We start from the raw sequence: 20,514 nt of genomic DNA, 5'->3' as shown, positions 1-20,514 counted from the left end.
GGGCTTATGCAGCAATTATCAGGATATTGCATTGTGCCCAATGTTGAATTCTGCAATAGTGTGGTGTGAACCTGAAGTATGGAATACACACAACCTTGACACAAGCCTTGACTTTTCCTTCTTTCATTTCCTGGATTAATACACTAACCTGTATTATTAGATATTATCAAATGATTAAAGTTTATTTTGCTTTTTAAAAATATGCTCCCATGCTACGCTCTTATTGAGAGCAAGACAACAGCCACCATCATCAGAGCAGAGCTCAGATGCTTAGTTTTTGTAGGGTACTAAAACTAGCATCTGACAACCAGCAATGCACAAGAACAGGGGGGAAATGTCCTCTAGACCAGTGTTTCCCAACCTTGTGCCTCCAGCTGTTTTTGAACTACAACTCCCATCATCCCTGACTAGCAAGACCAGTGGCAAGGGATGATGGGAATTGTAGTCCAAAAACAGCTGGAGGCACACGGTTGGGAAACACTGCTCTAGACTATTCCTAGTAAATAGGCATGTTTTAGAATAGGGGACTCTGTGGCCCTCCAAACATTGACTAAAAAATGCATCATTCTTTACCATTGCTCACACTGGTTGGGGATGATGTGAACTGGAGTCCAACAATATTCCCACCCCTGACTTAAAACAAACCCCATGAGTTAAGAACAAAAAAGCTCTGTTTTCCAAAGTGGCTTGCCAGGTGGGGCAGAGCTGCTCAAGTAGCTTCCTGGTAGGTAGGCTGCTGGTGCTTAATGGGAGGAAGAAGGGCAAGATGACTTGGAGGCCATCCTGGTGTCAATGCAGTGGCAGGTGCACTGGATTGGCTCCACTGGTTTAACTGCACTGCGCCAGCCCCTCTTGGGAAGCAGCAGTGCCCCATCTGCAAGCCACTCCTGCATCAATTACAAAAAGCCAAGAAAGCTGTCCCCTGCGCCTACCAGCTCTGAAATTGAGCAAAGCTGGGTGCAGTTACCTATGAGCCTCATACGACCCTGTTTAGGCAGCACAGGTACATTCTGGCAGGCATCAGAATCCAAGTGTGATAGTCCTCAACTCAAGGAAAAGTACCAATGGTGCATGAGCATAGTCAGGATTTTTGTTAGGGAGGGCAGGCTTTTTTTGAGGGGGAAAGCAGAACCTCATATTTGTATTGATTTATATTGATCTGTATTGATGGGGGGCAGCCTGTCCCCCCTTGGCTACGCCCATGCAATGGTGGATTCAGCTAACTGGTTCCACTAGCAAAAGCCTTCCTCTAGCACAACGGGGCTTTTCCCTCCCTCTTCTCCCTCCACACCTCCCCAGTTGGCTCAGGTGTGTGTGCATATGGGGGACTTCCGGGTTAGCGCCATCGGCGAATGGCGGAGTTCCTCCGATTGGAGGAACGGGCTCCGTGGAAACTGGGTCTTCCCGCTGCGGCGAAAGTGGGGACCCGCTAGAAATCCCAGGTGGAGGAAGCCTGCGAACGTGGGGTTCGGCAGAGCACCAGGAGCGCCTCCCCTACTCGCGGGGAACCCCATTTTGGGGCTCCGGAGCAAAGTAGGGTGAGCAGCGCGGTGCTGCAAACTGATTGCTATTTTCACGGAGGGAAGCCGCATTGCCATCGTCGGAGAGCGCTGACTTTTTCTTGTTGACAATTGGACTTTAAACAAGTACCCATGAGTAGAAACGGAAAATTGGATCAAGAAACATCCTAATTTGGCATCGAAGCGGGAAGGTTCAAAACAGGAAGTCCGCCTTCCACTTTTTGTAAATAGACTGAAGCAAAAACCTTGTAAGCTAATAGCCTGGAAAATTGTTTTGTAAAGGTCGAAATTTCCTTCATTTATAACCACTAAAATCCCCAACTTGACTGTTTAAGTCTGCAGGAGAGGGAGTAAAGAAAAATAAGTTTCCACCGTCTCTAACCTGGGAACGGGGGTCAAAGACAGAAATTGATTGAGATGTCCATCGACTGTGAATGGAACATTTTGACAGATAGCTAAAAAAGAGAAACAAATTGATTCCAATGTTGCCTTTTGCATTCTAAAGAAACAAAATACTTGAAAGAAAGTAACTTTCTTTTGTTGGATATGCTTTAAAAAGATGGTTACAAATAGAAACTGTCTCCTCTAGAGGGAGCTTGTCAAATTGTTGCTCTGCAATTTACTTGGGACTTCACAGCTGCGAGATTAAGATCGTGGAAGCAGACAGTGACCTTGAATAAAAATGTGCTTGGAGGAAGTTTTGGTGCTTGCTTTCTGCAAGACGAGTGCTTTGTGGGAGCAGCTGCATGAGAAGATGGATTTGATGAATGAGAAGTTGGATTTGATGTTTAAATGGACATGCTGTTAAAATGGAACACACAAGATGAAACGGTCAAATCGGCTATGATAAAGTGGGCACAGGACATTGGATATAATATCATGTTTGAAGACTGGGAAAGGTTGTGGACCGTTGGGCTGAATTTCACTGCATGTAATGCTTTGAAAGAAAATGTTATGAAAATGATATATAGATGGTACATGACCCCAGTCAAACTTGCAAAAATATACCACTTGTCTGATAATAAGTGTTGGAAATGTAAAGAAAACGAAGGAACTTTCTTTCACCTCTGGTGGACCTGCCCTAGAGTGAAGGCTTTCTGGGAAATGATATATAATGAGCTGAAAAAGGTATTTAAGTATACCTTCCCTAAGAAACCAGAGGCCTTCCTTCTGGGTATTGTTGGCCAGAGGGTGTTAAAGAAGGACAACAGCAGCAAGGATACTCGTTGCCAAGCATTGGAAAACCCAAGATTTACCCACACTGGAAGAATGGCAGATGCAACTGATAGATTATATGGAACTGGCCGAGATGACTGGCAGAATCCGAGACCTGGGAGAGGAGACGGCAGAAGAAGATTGGAAGGAATTCAAGACTTACCTACAGAAACATTGTAAATTGTATGAATGTTAAGAAGGATGCTAGATTATAAATAACTTGGCACCATTAAGCTAGATGAAGTGAAATATGAAGATAAGTTAAATTGAAGAAAAGACAAATTTTGGATAATTATCAGGCTAAATTTAAATTTTTCAGGTTTGAATAAACGATATCTAAAATTAGAGATAAAATATTGGAAAAATAGATAACAAGAATGGAAATAAGGGGATAAATTGCTGGTTAGATATTTATAAATCAGGAATGCAGGAGCGGGAGATGTGAGGGAGTCCAAAGAAGTTAAGAAAATATGTTATGATATGTGTTATTTTGTTTCTTTTTTCATTTGTATGGTAATTAAAAAAAAACCTTCAATAAATATTTATATATAAAAAAAAGAGAAGTTGGATTTTATGACTGATGTAGTCAGGGAATGTGAACAAATAGGGAATTCTGACGCAGAAATTATACAGAGACCAACTCAGGAAACTGGTTTGACTGTGCAAATGCAAGGGCAAATGATAATGGAAGAGGTTGCGATGGTACCTCAAGCAATACAAATGGAGAGATCTGAGGCTCTGCAGGAGCATAAGCCGTTGTTTTGGAAGATTGAATTTGGAATGGGCCGGTGGGAGTCTGGAGCTGAGGAGGCTCTTAAACTTGGAGGGACTTTGAAATATGTTGTTAAATATTTTTTGGATTATACTGATGACTGTGGGGAGTAGGACTGTGGGGAATGGGCTGGTTTGATGAGGGGAGATGGAGATAATTATGGGCTGAAATCCCCCAGAGACCTACTCCTCAATGAATATAAACAACAAGAAGAAGATTTGCAGAAGGGGCATGGAAGAGATTTAAGAGCCTCGGACGTAAGACTACCAGGTTGATGGACTAAATGGAATGGACAGTAAGGACTGACATAACCCGAGACCAGGAAAAAGGGACGTTGGATGAAAATTGGAAAGTCTATAAAGAAAAATTTTTAATTTGGGAAATTAGTGTAAAATTAATGAATATTAGGGAAAATGTTGGAATGAAACTGTCTGGCTTTAGTAGAAATGATATAAGGAGTTATGTATAAATAAGCATTAAGTTTTAAGTTTCAAGGTGTTTGTTTAAACCTTATCTTGCCATAAAACACCTAGTAACGTAAAGTAACGTAAATTTTTAGCAGTAATGTTATAGAAATAAGGTAAAATTGGATTATGAATAGGTGAGAATGTAAAGTTACAATATATTAAGATAAATTATTAAGATAAAAAAAATGGAAAGGATTTCCTGAAATTGTTAATTGAATTAGAATACAAAAAAGGGAGGTGTGAGGAGGTCAGGGAAACAAGTAAATGAAAGACAAGATATTGAAAGACTGAAATGTTTTTAATTGTTTTTATTTTTCTGTATTTTGTATTTTTTTAATTTTATTTTTCTTTTGCATTTTTTTAATATTTTCGAAACTTTAATAAATAATATTTTTTTAAAAAAGGTGTGTGTGCATGGGGAGAAGAGGTGATATTGTTCCACCAGGCAAGTGGAAATGTTTGTGCATGACATTGAATGCCTCCCCCACCATGTTAAAAATGGGTAGTATTCAATGCTCATCCTACTCAGAGTAGACCCATTGAATCGCAAATTAGGAGAGCACTATTTCACACATGTCCTGCTTGTGAGCTTCCCTTGGGGGCATGTGGCTGGCCACTGTGAGAAAAGTTAATGAACACAACTAATTTAGGTTTGTTAATTTCAGTGGGTCTGCTCTGAGTAGGACTTGATTACAACCCTGTTGAGATAAAATACATATGTAAATATGCATTTTCTAATAAAATAGATACTTACAAGTTGTATTTTTAATTTAAAAAAAACAGATTAATGTGGAAATGTGATGAAATGGATTTGTGAATGAAGGAGATGGAAGCAGCCTCGTGTAGCAGGTGCCTGTAGTAGTGCTACTCCTCATTGAAAAAAGCAAGGGCAGAAAGCCAGGCCACTCAGCAATTACAGCAAGCCTGACCAATCCAGAACCTTCATACTACCAGCCAGCCAGCCAGTGGCAAGGGCTGATGTTGCATAACCTTCCCCACCAACTTTCTGTGGCTTGGAGACACACTGTGTCCAGAAAGCCCACTATACTAGGCAGGGGCCAGCCTCAGACCACCGAGATTCCCATTACAATGTGCTGAACTCTTCCATAGCCTCTTTGCCATCTTTCATTGGAAAATTGTCAGCACAAGAGTTCTTGGTTTAGAGCAATGGGGATCATCAGAGGAGGTTAGCAGCTGGAAAAGCATATTTTCCTGCTCCTTTGGGCTTCTGGCGCTTACTTATATTTCCAGGCTGGGGTAGACCCCATAGGGGAAAAGTCACAAAAGAATCATCTGGTTTGTAATCACTAAAATGGGAATAAGCACTTAGATCACTTACAGCAATGCGATTCCCCCAGGGATGTTTGATTGTGATGAGATAATTCAGCGCTTGACTAATTCTCACTGCCTTGCAGGAAGCAAGTATATTCAAGCTCTCTTGTCTTCTCAGCATCTAAACCGGCACTGCTGGATGGGATGAGCAACAACAGTAAAAGGGAGCAGGACAACCAGGCCATTGTGATGGTAGCAGCCTTGTCAGAGCAGACACACACTGCCTCCTTATTGTGATGCTGCTGCCTGTGTCCAGCCAGAGGAGGGGAAAGAGCCAGCAGCCAGCTGGCTCTCATCTGCCTCTGCTGCAGATGCTGCTGAGTAGGGCAGCAACCGGACCCAGCCACCCAGCAGGCAGGAACTAGCAGAGTAATAGAACTAGACCATGGGTAGGCAAAATAAGGCCGGGGGGCTGGATCTGGCCCAATCACCTTCTAAATCCAGCCCGCAGACGGTCCGGGAATCAGCATGTTTTTACATGAGTAGAATGTGTGCTTTTATTTAAAATGCATCTCTGGGTTATTTGTGGGGCATAAGAATTCGTTCTTTCCCCCCCCTTCAAAATATAGTCCGGCCCCCCACAAGGTCTGAGGGACAGTGGACCGGGCCCCTGCTGAAAAAGTTTGCTGACACCTGACATAGATCTTCCTAGGGCTTTGAGCCTTTGAGAGACTGGCTGCCTTGCATGACCAGATCTAAGCAACTGGAGGCGGAGGAGCCTCGGGCCACAGCTGCCACCCAACCAGATGCTTACTCAGGGCCTTATCAAAGCAACGCCATGGGCTCTGCTGTGACTCCCTGACTGTGGAATGCTCTCGCCAGAGAGGCTCTCCTGGTGCCATCATTATGGTCTTTAGGCACCAGGTAAAATCAATCCTCTTTACCCAGGCCCTTGGCCATTAAATAATCTATGGCTTGTTATTATGATTATGTTATTATTGTGCTGTATTATGTGTAATATGTTTTTTTTTATTATACTGCATAAATTACGTTCTTAATGTACACCACCCTGGGATCTTTGGATAAAGGACAGTATATAAATCAAATCAAATACAGTGGTACCTCGGGTTAAGTACTTAATTCGTTCCAGAGGTCCGTTCTTAATCTGAAACTGTTCTTAACCTGAAGCACCACTTTAGCTAATGGGGCCTCCCGTTGCCGCCGCGCCACCGGCGCACAATTTCTGTTCTCATCCTGAAGCAAAGTTCTTAACCCGAGGTACTATTTCTGGGTTAGCGGAGTCTGTAACCTGAAGCCTATGTAACCTGAAGCGTATGTAACCCAAGGTACCACTGTAAATAAAATACTACAGCCATAAGACGAGCAGAACCACAAAGAGGGAGAGAGCAGCAGCAAGAAGGTTAAGGGAGGGGCATGGAGGAAGAGCAGGGGCTCAGCACCTCCAGAGTTCTCTATTAGGATTCTCCCCAGGCCACACCATGCACTGCCCCTCGCATACCTCTCCTTAATTGTATTTTTGGTCTGGCTCGAGTGTGTCTTTCAGCTTTGAAAAAACCTCTGGGTTGGGGCAGGGTATTGAATGTGTGGAGAAACTGGCCTGCAGTACACAGGTAAAATTTGTGTTAGTTTCTCCACCCACCACTTTTGCCTCTGGCCCCACCCACCACTGACATGTGCCCCACTCCCAAAGGTCTGGCACTAAGAAACTGGCATCCATTCTGAACCATCTATTAGCCTTCTGCCCAGCCCATAGGCTACTTGCATTGGCACTAACCATTATGCGCCTTCTGGCACCATAAAATGGCAACAGCTGAAAACAGAATCTCCCAAGGAATGCAACAAATGTCGTCAGTTTAGTCAGATGGGTAACAATAATGAATTTGGAATACATAATTGGATTTTGAGAAGATATTTTGAGGCATATGGATTTAATAAGACTCAGCAATATTGAATGTCATCTAATTTGATTATTACCTTATGAAGTTGTTCATATTTTATAATAGAAATACTGCTTTAAAAAATCTAGAATGAGAAAGGGGTGGCCCAAATTATTTTGTACTGAGACACGGATGTTCTGTCCCTCATCCATTTCTTTTAAATGTTTTTAAAAATTGGTATAAATTAAACTAAATAGTTGTACTATCAAGAACCAGTGCAATAGGCGTTCCTCCCTCTCTTCCCCCATGTCCCCCCCCCCAAGTGGCTGTGGGAGGCAGGATAGCACCCAAAGCAGTGCTCCAGGTAGGAGAGTTTGTTCTGTCTGGCAAACAAAATGCTTGTGCTGATGGAACAATGGTAATAGTGTGACATTCAATTCCACCCTTTTTTACTTTGCTCGCAGCAATGCCAGGGAATCTGTGGCCTATCACTTGTTGTTGGACTCCCATCATCCCTGGCCATTATGCTGGCTGGGGCTGATGGCAGCTGGAGTCTGGAAGGCCACAGGTTCTCCAGCTCCAGCTCACAGAACAGCTGGGCATACTGCAGTTTAACCAGAGGCACACTATTCACTTGTGCACATTTCTTTTGTGTCTCAGATCCTTCAAATACCTTGTAACTAACACACACACACACACACACCAGGCCCCAAAGACAAAAAAAATAATGAGAATAATATTCCTTTTGGACACAAATACAAGACTGCTTATTCTGTGTCCTGTTTCTGCCTTAACTTGAAGGGGTGGAATTCCTTTCCTGGTCCCTTCTCCATTTACAGCTGCCATTGCCACCACTCTCCTTTGTGGCACCCAACGCTGGATCTGCTAAGCTTAGAATCAATTTCCTCTTAGCCTGCTCCTCCCAGGGATGGAGGAAGCAGCAGAAATCCTCTAATCTGTTTAGCGAGAGCCCAGGCGCCTGGCGCTGAGTGGCCTAATCAGATTTCAGCTGTGTTGGGATGCTAGTGCAGGAAAGTGGCTTTGGGGACAAGGCGGGTGCGGTATTACAGAGACCCTGGCTGGAGCAAGAGGAAAACAGAGGAAGAGCTGGGAGAGAATGAGAAGATACACAAACACAGAGGAGGGATTTTGAAAGCATTGCCCAGTGATGAGCAGTGGGAGGCCAGTCATGGGCACACTGGCAACATTTAGAGTGGGATTCAACCAAGTTTTACTCAGAGCAGAGCCACTGAAATTAATAGGCCTAACTTAGTCATGTTCATCAATTTCAGTGGGTTTACTTTGAGCAAATCTTAGTTGAATACCACCCTTTATTTCTACGGGTGGAATTATACGTAGCACTAAGTGGGGTATTTATGTGGGGAACTGAAATAAAAAATTTAAGGTCATACCGTATTTTTCGCTCTATAAGACACACCAGACCACAAGACGCACCTAGTTTTTGGAGGAGGAAAACAAGAAAAAAAACAGCAAGAGGGATCGTTGCGCAGTGAAAGCAGCAATCCCTCTTGCTGTTCTGGCTTCTGAGATAGCTGCGCAGCCTGCATTCGCTCCATAAGACGCACACACATTTCCCCTTACTTTTTAGGAGGGAAAAAGTGAGTCTTATAGAGCAAAAAATACTGTGTGTGTGTGTGTGTGTGTGTGTGTGTGTGTGTGTTAAATGTTCATAACTGCATATATAAACCACATGTCTGAAACCCCACAGAATAAGTCCTGAAACCATTTTGTCTCTCCCAAATTGACCTCAAATATTTCTCTGCAAGGTCGGAGGAAAATGGAAAAGCCTCCCCATTGTCTTTTCGTTCATAAATCCTGTCTTTAGGTTACAGATAGGTAGCCGTGTTGGTCTGCCATAGTCAAAACAAAACAAATTCCTTCCAGTAGCACCTTAAAGACCAACTAAGTCAGTTCTTGGTATGAGCTTTCGTGTGCATGCACACTTCTTCAGATACACTTCGTATCTGAAGAAGTGTGCATGCACACGAAAGCTCATACCAAGAACTGACTTAGTTGGTCTTTAAGGTGCTACTGGAAGGAATTTGTTTTGTCCTGTCTTTAGGGTATGTCTGTGTATGAATAGGGTGAGCCTGTTACCTGGCTCAGGAACTAAGTATTTGTCATTACAAAAGACTGGCCAGGCTCCCCAGGGTATCCAAGCAAGTGACCATTAACAGGTAATCTGCCAGACAGGAGATAAACAACGCACTCAGATTTCTGTTGTAGACCGCCTTTTCTGTGATGTAGGTATAATGTTTGTGGGGGGTAGTCATGGGTTACACCCCTTCTGTGATGTATGTATGATGTATGGAGGGGAGGTCTTGAGCTCCAGGGAAGGCAATTTAAAATGTCTATATCAGGGCAGGCACGCCTTTGTTCTCGGTCCTCCTCCTTTCCTGCATGTGACGGGAGCACCCTATTGCAACAGTCAATAAAGATCAGGCTTACTAGCTGCTTTGCTTCTCAATATTCTCTGGTTGACCTCTGTTATTTTCTCCAACCGATGGAGAACCTACAAAGGACTCTATAAGGGCTCTTGTGTCCCCCATAAGGGAATAAGGGCAGATTTTTGTTTATTACAGGAACGAAATCCACAAACGAAATGTCAGGGTTTCTGGGAGAAGTGAGGAGATGGCAGAGGAGACGGAAAGCGAGTGGGAGGAGGGAGAGAGAGACGAGGAAGAAGATGACGGAATTCGAAGGGAATCTATGAGCCTAAGCAGTGAGTCAGAGGATTCCCAAAAGGGAGCTAGCATGATCAGGCGAAAAGCAGGAGAAGAGAGAAGCTGTGAAAAGTCAGGAAAGGAGGGGAGAAAGCCCAGTGAAGCACAGACGCTGTCAGAGGGGTCTCAGCCGGAACGGAGTAAAGGGGGTGGAGTTGTCAGCCTCTCGGAGGGAGGAGGAACAGGAGAAAACAGAGAGAGGGGGTTGGAGCAAAGTGTTCAGCCGGAAAGGGTAGAGAGTGGAACAGGGGGCAGTATAGAGGACGAAGGAAAGGTCAAAAGCAACGTACGCGCGCCAAGTTCAAGCATAGAGGCGCGCGGAAGTGGGGAAAGCTCAGAGGAGGAGCCCGGCCCCAAAGCCAGAAGGAGGGGGCAGGAGGCGGCAGAGGATTCAGCCTCAGGCGAATCCCGGAAGGAGAGAACCCAGGGGGGCAGAAAGACCCTGCGGAAAAGAAAGGAGAGGAAGAGGTGGTCTAGAGCCAGGCTATTAAGTTGGTGTGGAGGAGGGGAGGAGTCAGAGGGGGACTTCAGCGGTCTAACGTGACAGACGTACAGCCACAATGCTGAACTGTGAAAGAAGCAACTATCATCAATAAACTTTTCCTGTAAGTAAACTATAATGGAGTAAGGTCTCTCGTGAGCTGGGACCCACCTGGGTGGCTGTGACAGAAAGTCCCCCTCCCTCTGAAAGCAAAAATTTTTTTTTGCGAAGCTCACGAACGGAGCAGCCATGAGTGCTGAGGAACAGCTGGCTGCACTCCGGGATCAGATTACCACTCTCACAACGGCAGTCATTGCTTCGCAGAAGAAGAATGCTGACTTGGAGAAAGCGTGCCAGGATTTGCAAGCAAGGTGGGAAAATGCGGACAAGGCGGGGACCCCGGGCTCCAGAGCGGAGGGCATTGCGCTTGGAAGGAGGGGGGGTGCCCTAGTTTCGCATTTTAATGGCAACTTGCAAGACTATCCCAACTTCAGGGCAGATGTCGTGTATGCACTGCATTTACTCCGTCATGATTTTAGAGATGAGGAGGAGAGAGTGGGATTTATTGTTTCGCACCTGCATGGGGAAGCCAGGGCTTGGCTACGCAATCTGTGGCGCGAAGATGGACCAGCCCGTCGCAATGCAGATGCGTTTATCAAAGCGATGGATGCTTGTTTTCAATCCTCTGTGGATAAGGACATTGCGCGCCGGCAGATGCACGGGCTGAGGCAGGGGAAAGCCACTGTACGCCAATATCATTCTAAATTTTTTGCATTGCTCACCGCCTTAGATTGGCCGAAGGACAGTCTACCGGTCAGGGATCTTTTTTGGGAGGGATTGAGCCCCTCCGTCAAGGATGAGATCGCAAGGGGGGACAGACCCCAGACCCTGGAAGACGTGGTGCAACGGGCTTTGGCTATAGGAATTCGACATGAGGGACGTCCGTGGCACGAGGAGGGGGGGCCCCAAGCGCGCGCGCAAGCAAAAACTCTCCCTTTTGTGCACAGGGATTTCAGCCGTGCGCACCCCTCACCAATGGGGACGGAAGCCGAAGAGCCAATGGAGATTGGTGGTGCTAGGGCTCAAAAGCCATCCCAGAGCCCCATCCCTGCTGCAGCCAAAGCGAAGCCTCCTAGAGGGACCAGGAAGTGTTACATCTGCGACAGTGCACACCATATGGCGAAAGAGTGCCCCCAGAGGCTCCAGAAGCACACTGCAGCACTGGCAACTGTGACAGCAGAGGTGCAATCAGAGGAGCAGCTTCAGGGAAACTGCAGTGCCTGGCTGGAAGCAGAGCTACTGGGGCTCAGCCAGGCGGATCTGTAGAGAAGTCCCCAGCATCCTTGCAGCGCATGGACCCTTTACCTCCCAAACCAGCAGTTTTACTCACAGCAACACTCCAGCTGCCTGATGGGCGACTTCTCGAGGTTCCAACAACCATCGATTCGGGAAGCAACGCCGATTTCGTGGGATTACAGTTCGTCAAGCAGCATAACATAGCGCTCCTGCCTGCAACGACGCCTCTGAACGTGGTCACGGTAGACGGCAGGAAGTTGCTGGGGGGGCAAGTGGTGCAGCAAACCCCTCCCATGATGATGCAAATTGGAGACCATCGAGAGCTTATTAGTTTCAATGTCACCCACTTATCGGACACGCCCATCGTGTTGGGCATGAGTTGGCTGGACAGGCACAGTCCCGCGGTTGCTTGGTACCAGAGGCAGATCACCTTTTGTTCATCGTATTGCGCCCAGAATTGCATCCAAACCGATCAAGGAGGAGAAGCCGAACAGCAGCTGCATCTGCGTATGGTGCAAGCGGTTCCTCACAAGTACGCGGAGTTCTTGGAGGTTTTCTGCGAAAAGGAAGCTGACAAATTGCCGCCTCACAGACCTTACGACTGCGCGATTGACTTAGTGCCTGGCGCGCAGTTGCCAACTGCCAAGCTGTACTCCATGTCGGAAGACGAGCTGCAAGAGCTTCGGGAGTTCATAGAACACAACCTCAAGCGCGGATTCATCCAGGAATCTAAAGCAGCGGGAGGCAGTCCTGTTTTCTTTGTGAAAAAGAAAGACACGCCCCAGAAGAGGCTCATTGTGGACTACCGGTTCATAAACAGACTAACTAAGCCCAAGGCCTTCCCCATGCCCAAAATTGACGACCTTTTGGCTACAGTCAGGAGGGGGAAGATTTTTACCAAGCTGGATTTACGTGGCGCTTACAACCTCATCCGCATCAGGAAGGGCGACGAGTGGAAGACGGCCATGTTCACTCCTTTGGGCACGTACGAATACAGAGTTATGCCCTTCGGTCTACAAAATGGCAGCCATGTTTTCCAAGCATTCATGCATCACGTCCTGGCAGGTCTCCTCTACAAGAAGTGTGTCTGTTTTCTCGACGATATCCTAATTTTCTCGGAATCGCCAGGGGATCACGATAAGGACGTGAAGGAAGTTCTGCAGAGGCTGAAGGAACACAGGCTGTACGCCAAGTTGGAGAAGTGCCAGTTTGATGTGAGAGAGGTAGATTTCCTTGGCTACAAGCTGTCCGACGAGGGACTGGCCATGGACAAGACTAAAGTCCAAGCGCTGTTGGACTGGAAAAGCCCTCGAAATCGGAAGGAGGTCCAGAAGTTCATCGGCTTTGCCAATTTTTATCGCAAGTTTATTAAAGGTTTTGCAAACGCGACGGCGGCAATCACTGACACCCTCAGTTCCAAGAAGAAGAAGTTCGTCTGGACCGAACAAGCAGAGCGATCCTTTCGGAAGCTTAAAAGCCTTTTCGCCTCCGAGGAGCAGCTGCTGCACGTGAATCCTGGCAGGCCCATGCGGGTAGAGACAGATGCATCAGACAGAGCAGTTGGGGCCGTCCTCTTGCAAGAGGATTCGCAAGGCAACTGGAGACCGGGTGCATTCTACTCCCGGAAGCTCAGCAAGACGGAGCGCAACTACACCATATGGGACAGGGAGTTGTTGGCCATTCATGCAGCTTTCAAAGCGTGGCGACACTTCCTGATAGGAGCCAAGCACACGGTGCAGGTCCGCACGGATCACAAGAACTTAGAGTATTGGCGGACGGCTAAATTGCAAACCCAACGACACATGCGCTGGGCGGAATTCTTTGCGGATTTCGATTTTAAAATAGAATACATCCCTGGAGACTCCAATGTTATAGCAGACGCGCTGTCCCGAAAGCCTCAATACCTGGAGGAAGTAGCTCCAATCGCAGCAAAGTACATCTTCGCACCGCAGGCGTGGACGTGCGCTACCATCGCAGTCGACCTGGACGCGGTGCGACGCGCGCTGCAAGAGGATCAGTTTGCACAATCCAAGATGGAGGAGCTCCGCAGAGGGTCGCCTGACAACGATGAGTTTCAGTTGCAGGACGGACTTTTGACTCGCAAGGGCGCCCTTTACGTGCCCACCGACGAGCTTCGCGCCACGGTTTTGCAACAATTGCACGATGCCCCGAGTGCGGGCCATTTCGGCAAAGAGAAGACGATGGAGTTGGTGGCAAGGGACTTTTGGTGGCCCCAGATGAGAGGAGAGGTGGCGGACTACGTAGCCAGGTGCGATATCTGCCAGAGGTCCAAACCAGTGCATCAGAAACAGGCGGGATTGTTAGAACCGCTGGAGACACCGCAGCAACCGTGGGAGAGGGTAGCGTTGGACTTTGTTACAGACCTGCCCAGCTCCAGAGGTAAGACGGCGGTGTTAGTGGTTGTGGACTTGTTCACCAAGATGGCGCACTTCATTCCTTGTGCCAAGGTGGCGACGGCAGAACAGACCGCAAAGCTCTTCATCGATCACGTCTTCAGAGTGCATGGACTACCGCAGTCCGTCTTGTCCGACAGGGGGCGCCAATTTGTTTCCACTTTCTGGCGGAAGCTTCTGGGTATCTTGCACGTCAAGATCAACCTGACGTCGGCGAGGCATCCACAGACCAACGGTCAAGCGGAGAGGGTCAACGCGATCATGCAGCAGTACCTACGGTGTTACGCCAACCAGCGACCCGCGGCGTGGGTGGACCACCTGCCGATGGCTGAGTTCGCCTACAACAACACGAAGCACGCATCCACCGGGGTGACGCCTTTCTTCGCGAACTATGGACGTCATCCCAGAACCTTCCCGAGCTTTACAGCACCTGAAGGGGGGGGACCTCAAAATGCCGACCAGTTTGCAGCAGAGTTGCAAGAGGTGCACGAGGAGCTGCGGAGACATTTGGAGCTGGCAAAGCAGGCGTATAAGGTGCAAGCCGATAAACACAGAAGGGCGGGGGAAGACATTCAGGTTGGGGACTGGGTATGGTTAGCAGCCCACGCGATGCCGGCCAGGTCGTTGGCCAAAAAGAAGTTAGAACACAGGCAGCTAGGACCATATCAAGTTGAGGCTAAGGTCAATCCGGTGGCTTTTCGCCTAGCCCTTCCGGAGGGCTCCAGGGTGCACCCGGTCTTTCATAGGTCGGTGCTCACTCCCTACAAAGCCCCACACAGGTTTCAAGAGTCAGGAGCACCTCCAGAGCCACGTAGAAGGGCGCCTGAGAGAGGGGAGTCGCCAAGACCAGAACCTCTTAATGAGGTCACAGAGATACTGGATTCACGATGGGGGGAGGAGGGAGTTGAATATTTTCTCGCCAGGGAAGGCACTCCAGTCTCTGCAAATAGCTGGGTGCCGGGTTACGCTTTGGACGAACCCCTGTTGAAGGAGGAGTTTCATGCAATTTTTCCGCACAAACCCATGCCCGAGGAGTATTTTGATGATTGGCTTTTCACGCCCACTTTGTCGGGCAGCACGTTCGGGGGTTTCTCCTCGCCCGAGGGCTCTACGCCCAAAACAAGCCCGACCAGGGATCCCCGCCTGGGGGGGGAAGAGACAAACCCTTATTGGTGGGTGGATCAGCCAAGGGAGGTATGGAGTCAGAGGTGGATGATAGGTCCTTGGCGGGCAGCGCCAGGAGAAGCAGTGAGGGAGGAAGAGACTGTGATGCCTTCAGGTGGAGAACCCGAGTTCGAACACACGTATACGGAGCTGCCAGAGGAGAAGATTGACATGGACACCCGGTATCCTGAACCGACCCAGGAAGAACCACATTTCCCTCAACCTGCACCCAGCGACCGGGAGGGGGGAAGGGGGGGTTTCGAGGGGGGGATGGATGTCAGGGTTTCTGGGAGAAGTGAGGAGATGGCAGAGGAGACGGAAAGCGAGTGGGAGGAGGGAGAGAGAGACGAGGAAGAAGATGACGGAATTCGAAGGGAATCTATGAGCCTAAGCAGTGAGTCAGAGGATTCCCAAAAGGGAGCTAGCATGATCAGGCGAAAAGCAGGAGAAGAGAGAAGCTGTGAAAAGTCAGGAAAGGAGGGGAGAAAGCCCAGTGAAGCACAGACGCTGTCAGAGGGGTCTCAGCCGGAACGGAGTAAAGGGGGTGGAGTTGTCAGCCTCTCGGAGGGAGGAGGAACAGGAGAAAACAGAGAGAGGGGGTTGGAGCAAAGTGTTCAGCCGGAAAGGGTAGAGAGTGGAACAGGGGGCAGTATAGAGGACGAAGGAAAGGTCAAAAGCAACGTACGCGCGCCAAGTTCAAGCATAGAGGCGCGCGGAAGTGGGGAAAGCTCAGAGGAGGAGCCCGGCCCCAAAGCCAGAAGGAGGGGGCAGGAGGCGGCAGAGGATTCAGCCTCAGGCGAATCCCGGAAGGAGAGAACCCAGGGGGGCAGAAAGACCCTGCGGAAAAGAAAGGAGAGGAAGAGGTGGTCTAGAGCCAGGCTATTAAGTTGGTGTGGAGGAGGGGAGGAGTCAGAGGGGGACTTCAGCGGTCTAACGTGACAGACGTACAGCCACAATGCTGAACTGTGAAAGAAGCAACTATCATCAATAAACTTTTCCTGTAAGTAAACTATAATGGAGTAAGGTCTCTCGTGAGCTGGGACCCACCTGGGTGGCTGTGACACGAAACTAGAATTTCCCCCTCCCCCCCTGCATGCCCCTTAATCCTACAGAGCAGATTCATGGGTATAGAGGAAGGAGGAAAGTTCTGTTGGGAGAGTGAACCCGTTCTGTGCAGACAACCACTTAATTGAAAATGAAAAGTGCTGAGGATCAAGTCTACTCTCACCCTAGATGTACGTATTGGAACTAGGCAGCAGTTATTCCCTAGGGAGGAGAAATGTACTCTGCACATGCGCAGAGAGGCAGGCAGCCTGTAGCTGTGGAATGGAGAAGGAACTGGGACTGAGACTGAAGCTGGCTTGGGGTTTTTCTCCACCATATCCTCTAATAATCCCTTGCTTCTTCTGGTTGACAGTGTCTTTGTCCACATAACTGTTGGTCCTCGGTGCCTGTAAAAGTCAAATGTATTGCCACCATAAGCCAGATTCTATTATTTGTATTCCTTTTATGAGTCACAGAACATGATGACACCTGGAGGATTACATCATAGAACTCTTCCTGGAATGGTGACCAGGCAAATGCTTCCAACACTTTTGTCAGCTGGGCATGAAGACAGCAACCCTGTTGTTTGACTTCAGCCTCTGATCCTCAGAGGCAAATTGCTAAATAGATTTATCAGTGGCTATCAGCCACAATGAGGGACGCGGATAGCACTGTGGGTTAAATCACAGAGCCTAGGACTTGCCGATCAGAAGGTCGGCGGTTCAAATCCCCGCGACAGGGTGAGCTCCCATTGTTTGGTCCCTGCTCCTGCCATCCTAGCAGTTTGAAAGCACGTCAAAGTGCCAGTAGTTAAATAGGTACCGCTCCGGCGGGAAGGTAAACTGCATTTCCGTGCGCTGCTCTGGTTCGCCAGAAGCGGCTTAGTCATGCTGGCCACATGACCCAGAAGCTGTACGCCGGCTCCCTGGGCCAATAAAGCGAGATGAGCGCCGCAACCCCAGAGTCGGCCACAACTGGACCTAATGGTCAGGGGTCCCTTTACCTATCAGCCACAATAGATATTTTCCATGTGCTTGTTCCATTTTACAGCCACTTAATCTAGTGTGCATGGTCAACACTGCATCTTCTGGGAGAACAAAAAATTAAAAAAAAAATGACGAGATTAAAGAATATGTGTTGGACTGGATAAAAATTATTATCAAAGCAATTCAAAATTTAAGGTAGACAAGAATTTGGGATTTGCAGAAAAAACATTACAATTCGAAGAAGATATATTAAGATCTAGAGTTAAAACATTATCTAAAATGTATAGAATATTACTTGATTGGGAAATGAAAGAAGAATTTGTGAAATCTTCTATAATTAAATGGGCACAAGATGTGGGTCATAACATTGATTTGAACCTGTGGGAACCATTGTGGGAAATAAACTTAAAATTCACAGCTAGTTGTGCGCTAAAAGAGAATTACTTAAATATGATCCACAGGTGGTATTTGACACCAAGCAAATTAGCCAAAATGTCTAAATCTAAAGTTGACCTGCCTTGCCCCACCCTCCAGCCCTGGGTCTCCTCATAAGGGAGCTGTGCCTGGAGGAAGACCTGGGAGGAGAGAGACTTCATCAGGCAAGGCCTCCTTCCACCTGCCTTGCTCACCCTCCAGCCCTGGGTCTCCTTATAAGGGAGCTGTGCCTGGAGGAAGACCTGGGAGGAGAGAGACTTCATCAGGCAAGGCCTCCTTCCACCTGCCTTGCTCACCTTCCAGCCTCTGCTGCTCAATTTCTATTGTATTATTTTATGCACTGTGGCTTGCTGTTGTTTTATTGATTGCAGTTTAGAAATTATTTATTGTAATTGTTAAGAGTGGATTTCTCTTTAATTTTTATATGCCTTTATTATTATTCTATACTGTTCTAATGATTGTTGAATGTTACTTTATTTGATGTAGGTTGCTTATTTTAAAGTTATAATAATAATAATAATTTATTATTTGTACCCCGCCCATCTGGCTGCGTTTCCCCAGCCACTCTCGGCGGCTTTCAACAAAGACAAAAAATACACTAAATTATATTTTAGTATCATGTTTTTGTACTGCATTAGATTGTTATAAGGTGTACATTCTTTGTTTCTTCAGCCTGTAAACCGCCTTGAGTATTGTAAGATAGAAAGACGGTACACAAATTAAAAGTGATGGTGATGATGATGACCTATGCTGGAAGTGCAAAGAAACAACCGGCACATTTTATCATTCATGGTGGCTACAAATGTGTCGCCATACAGCCTCACCTTTTTCCCTCCACATGACTGTGAAATTATCTGCAGCATAGAGAGTAATCTCTTTGGGGTTGCTAGGCTACAAATATTCTTTTTTAAAAAACATCTAAGTAGGATATGGGCCCCTGCTCTTCTGCTCTTCGATATTCTGTGCAAACAGAATATTGAAGAAATCCAGCGCAGTGAAAAGTGGGCACTCATTTCACATACTGCAGTAATTAACTGCAGCAAAGAACCCTAATTGGGCTGGTTATCTGATCTGAAGTGCATTTAATGTAGCAACTAATCCAGCCCTGCTAAAGACCACCCCATAGAGCCACCCCCTCCACTTGCATATTAATCCGTATGAATGACCCACAAGAGAATCGGGTATCTTATGCAAGTCTTGTGCCCGTGTCTGAAAGTCCCAGTGAACTCAACAGGACTTTGTTCTGAGTGGAAATGCCTAGACCTGCGTTGTGAGTCACTATCCAAATTGATGATATTATATAACAGAGAAGAAGATCAAAGGGAAATGACTTATTTTAAAAGGCAAAAGGTTTGTATGATCTGAGGCAAAGCCAGACTTGAATTTAAACCAGGTGGGACCGCATTTGAGATGGATTATAAAAATGTATTCCTGAAACCAGCTCTCTTAAGAGGTCTCCGGGTCCTGGATGTCTGATGGGACAATCTTGGGTGAATCAGACACTTCCTTTCCTCCTGACCTTTCCACTATTAGCAAATTTGTAGCTTGCTACGACTGGAAAAGTTCCAGGTCTCCTGTGCCTTTGTAACAGGGGTAGGAAAGAGATTTGTTGACAATGCTGCTTCTACAACTGTAGCCTGCTAGTTGCAGATGCTCCCCAAACAAAATTCTTTCCTCAACCTGATGTTCTGCAGATGTGGTTGAATGACCATTCCCATCAGTCCCAGTAAGCATAGCTGGTGGTCAGGGGTGATGGGAGGTGTAATCCAGCAACATCTCAAGTGTGCCAGATTAGGGGAGGCTGCCTTACACACCTCTTCTGTATTTTAAAGGCAAAACTAGAAGTGATGTTAAGTACACAAATGGTCCTTGCATGTTTATTTTTTTATTTATTAAATAGTGACTTCAAGGGGGAGGATCCAGGTTGGGGCTGCAGTATAGAGGAGAAGCAATTTGAATCTTTGGCCCACCAGTGTCCCAATTCAGATTGGGGCCCCTACAGCTGCTATTTGCCCCAGGAATAAAGTTCCTAGGGAAAAACAGCAGCTGTGGTTGTGAGTTAGAATCATAGAATCGCAGAGCTGGAAGGGACCCAAGGGACCCAAGGGTCATCTAGTCCAACCCCCTGCAATGCAGGAATCTCAGCTAAAGCATCCATGACAGATGGCCACCCAAGCTCTGCTTAAAAGCCTCCGAGGAAAAAGAGTCCACCACTTCTCGAGGGAGACTGTTCTACTGTCGAACAGCTCATATTGTCAGAAAGTATTTCCCTATGTTTAAATTTTTTTTTAATTGGTTTTCCATTATACCCCCAATAATAGCCAAATTATAACAATAACAATTAATTCCCAAATTGTACAATTATCAAAATGCCAATCAACATCAAATTAATACATTTTAATTAAAGTGGCTCCCCACATGATGGTTTGGGTGCATTTCCGATATTATATCACTGCGTTCTTAATTAATGTCAGTTAGATTTCAGTTATAATAATAATCCCTTAGTCCACAGCTACATAATTAATGATTTCCATTCATGATGTTACAATATTTTAATTTATAAAGCTTCAAGTGAGGAACTTAAACTATTTTCTTTATTCTGCCCTGCGTGTGAAAACTTTTCTATCTACGGAGATTCCTTCTGTCCATTTATGGAGAACTGTTGTTTTCTCCCATCATGGCTTGGGGCGGAACTGAATCTTGAAGTTTCCCCTAAAACTAAGAATTTGTCAAGAATGTATAACTTGCTGTTGAAATGGAATACTCAGGATGAAACGGTGAAATCTGCTATGATTAAATGGGCACA

The 20,514-nt window shown here is 46.7% G+C and overlaps 1 protein-coding gene across 3 annotated transcripts in view; it reads right to left on the bottom strand.

The window, feature by feature from the left end:
- KIF5A (kinesin family member 5A) overlaps positions 1-20,514 on the bottom strand; it is a 69,675-nt gene that overhangs the window by 40,269 nt on the left and 8,892 nt on the right. Inside the window, exon 1 of one of the 3 annotated variants that reach the window (XM_081851711.1) lies at positions 5,314-5,456. The exons of the other annotated variants lie outside the window; for them this stretch is intronic. Within the exon in view, the coding sequence (XP_081707837.1) occupies positions 5,314-5,427 (114 nt within the window). The 5' untranslated portion in view covers positions 5,428-5,456. Of the gene's footprint in view, positions 1-5,313; positions 5,457-20,514 lie in introns of those variants that run through there. 3 annotated transcript variants of the gene reach the window in all.

The sequence above is a fragment of the Podarcis erhardii genome (genome assembly GCF_964252035.2).
Source record: "Podarcis erhardii genome assembly, chromosome: 2".
NCBI classification, from domain to species: Eukaryota; Metazoa; Chordata; class Lepidosauria; order Squamata; family Lacertidae; genus Podarcis; species Podarcis erhardii.
This window is presented reverse-complemented; position numbering and strand designations above follow the sequence as displayed.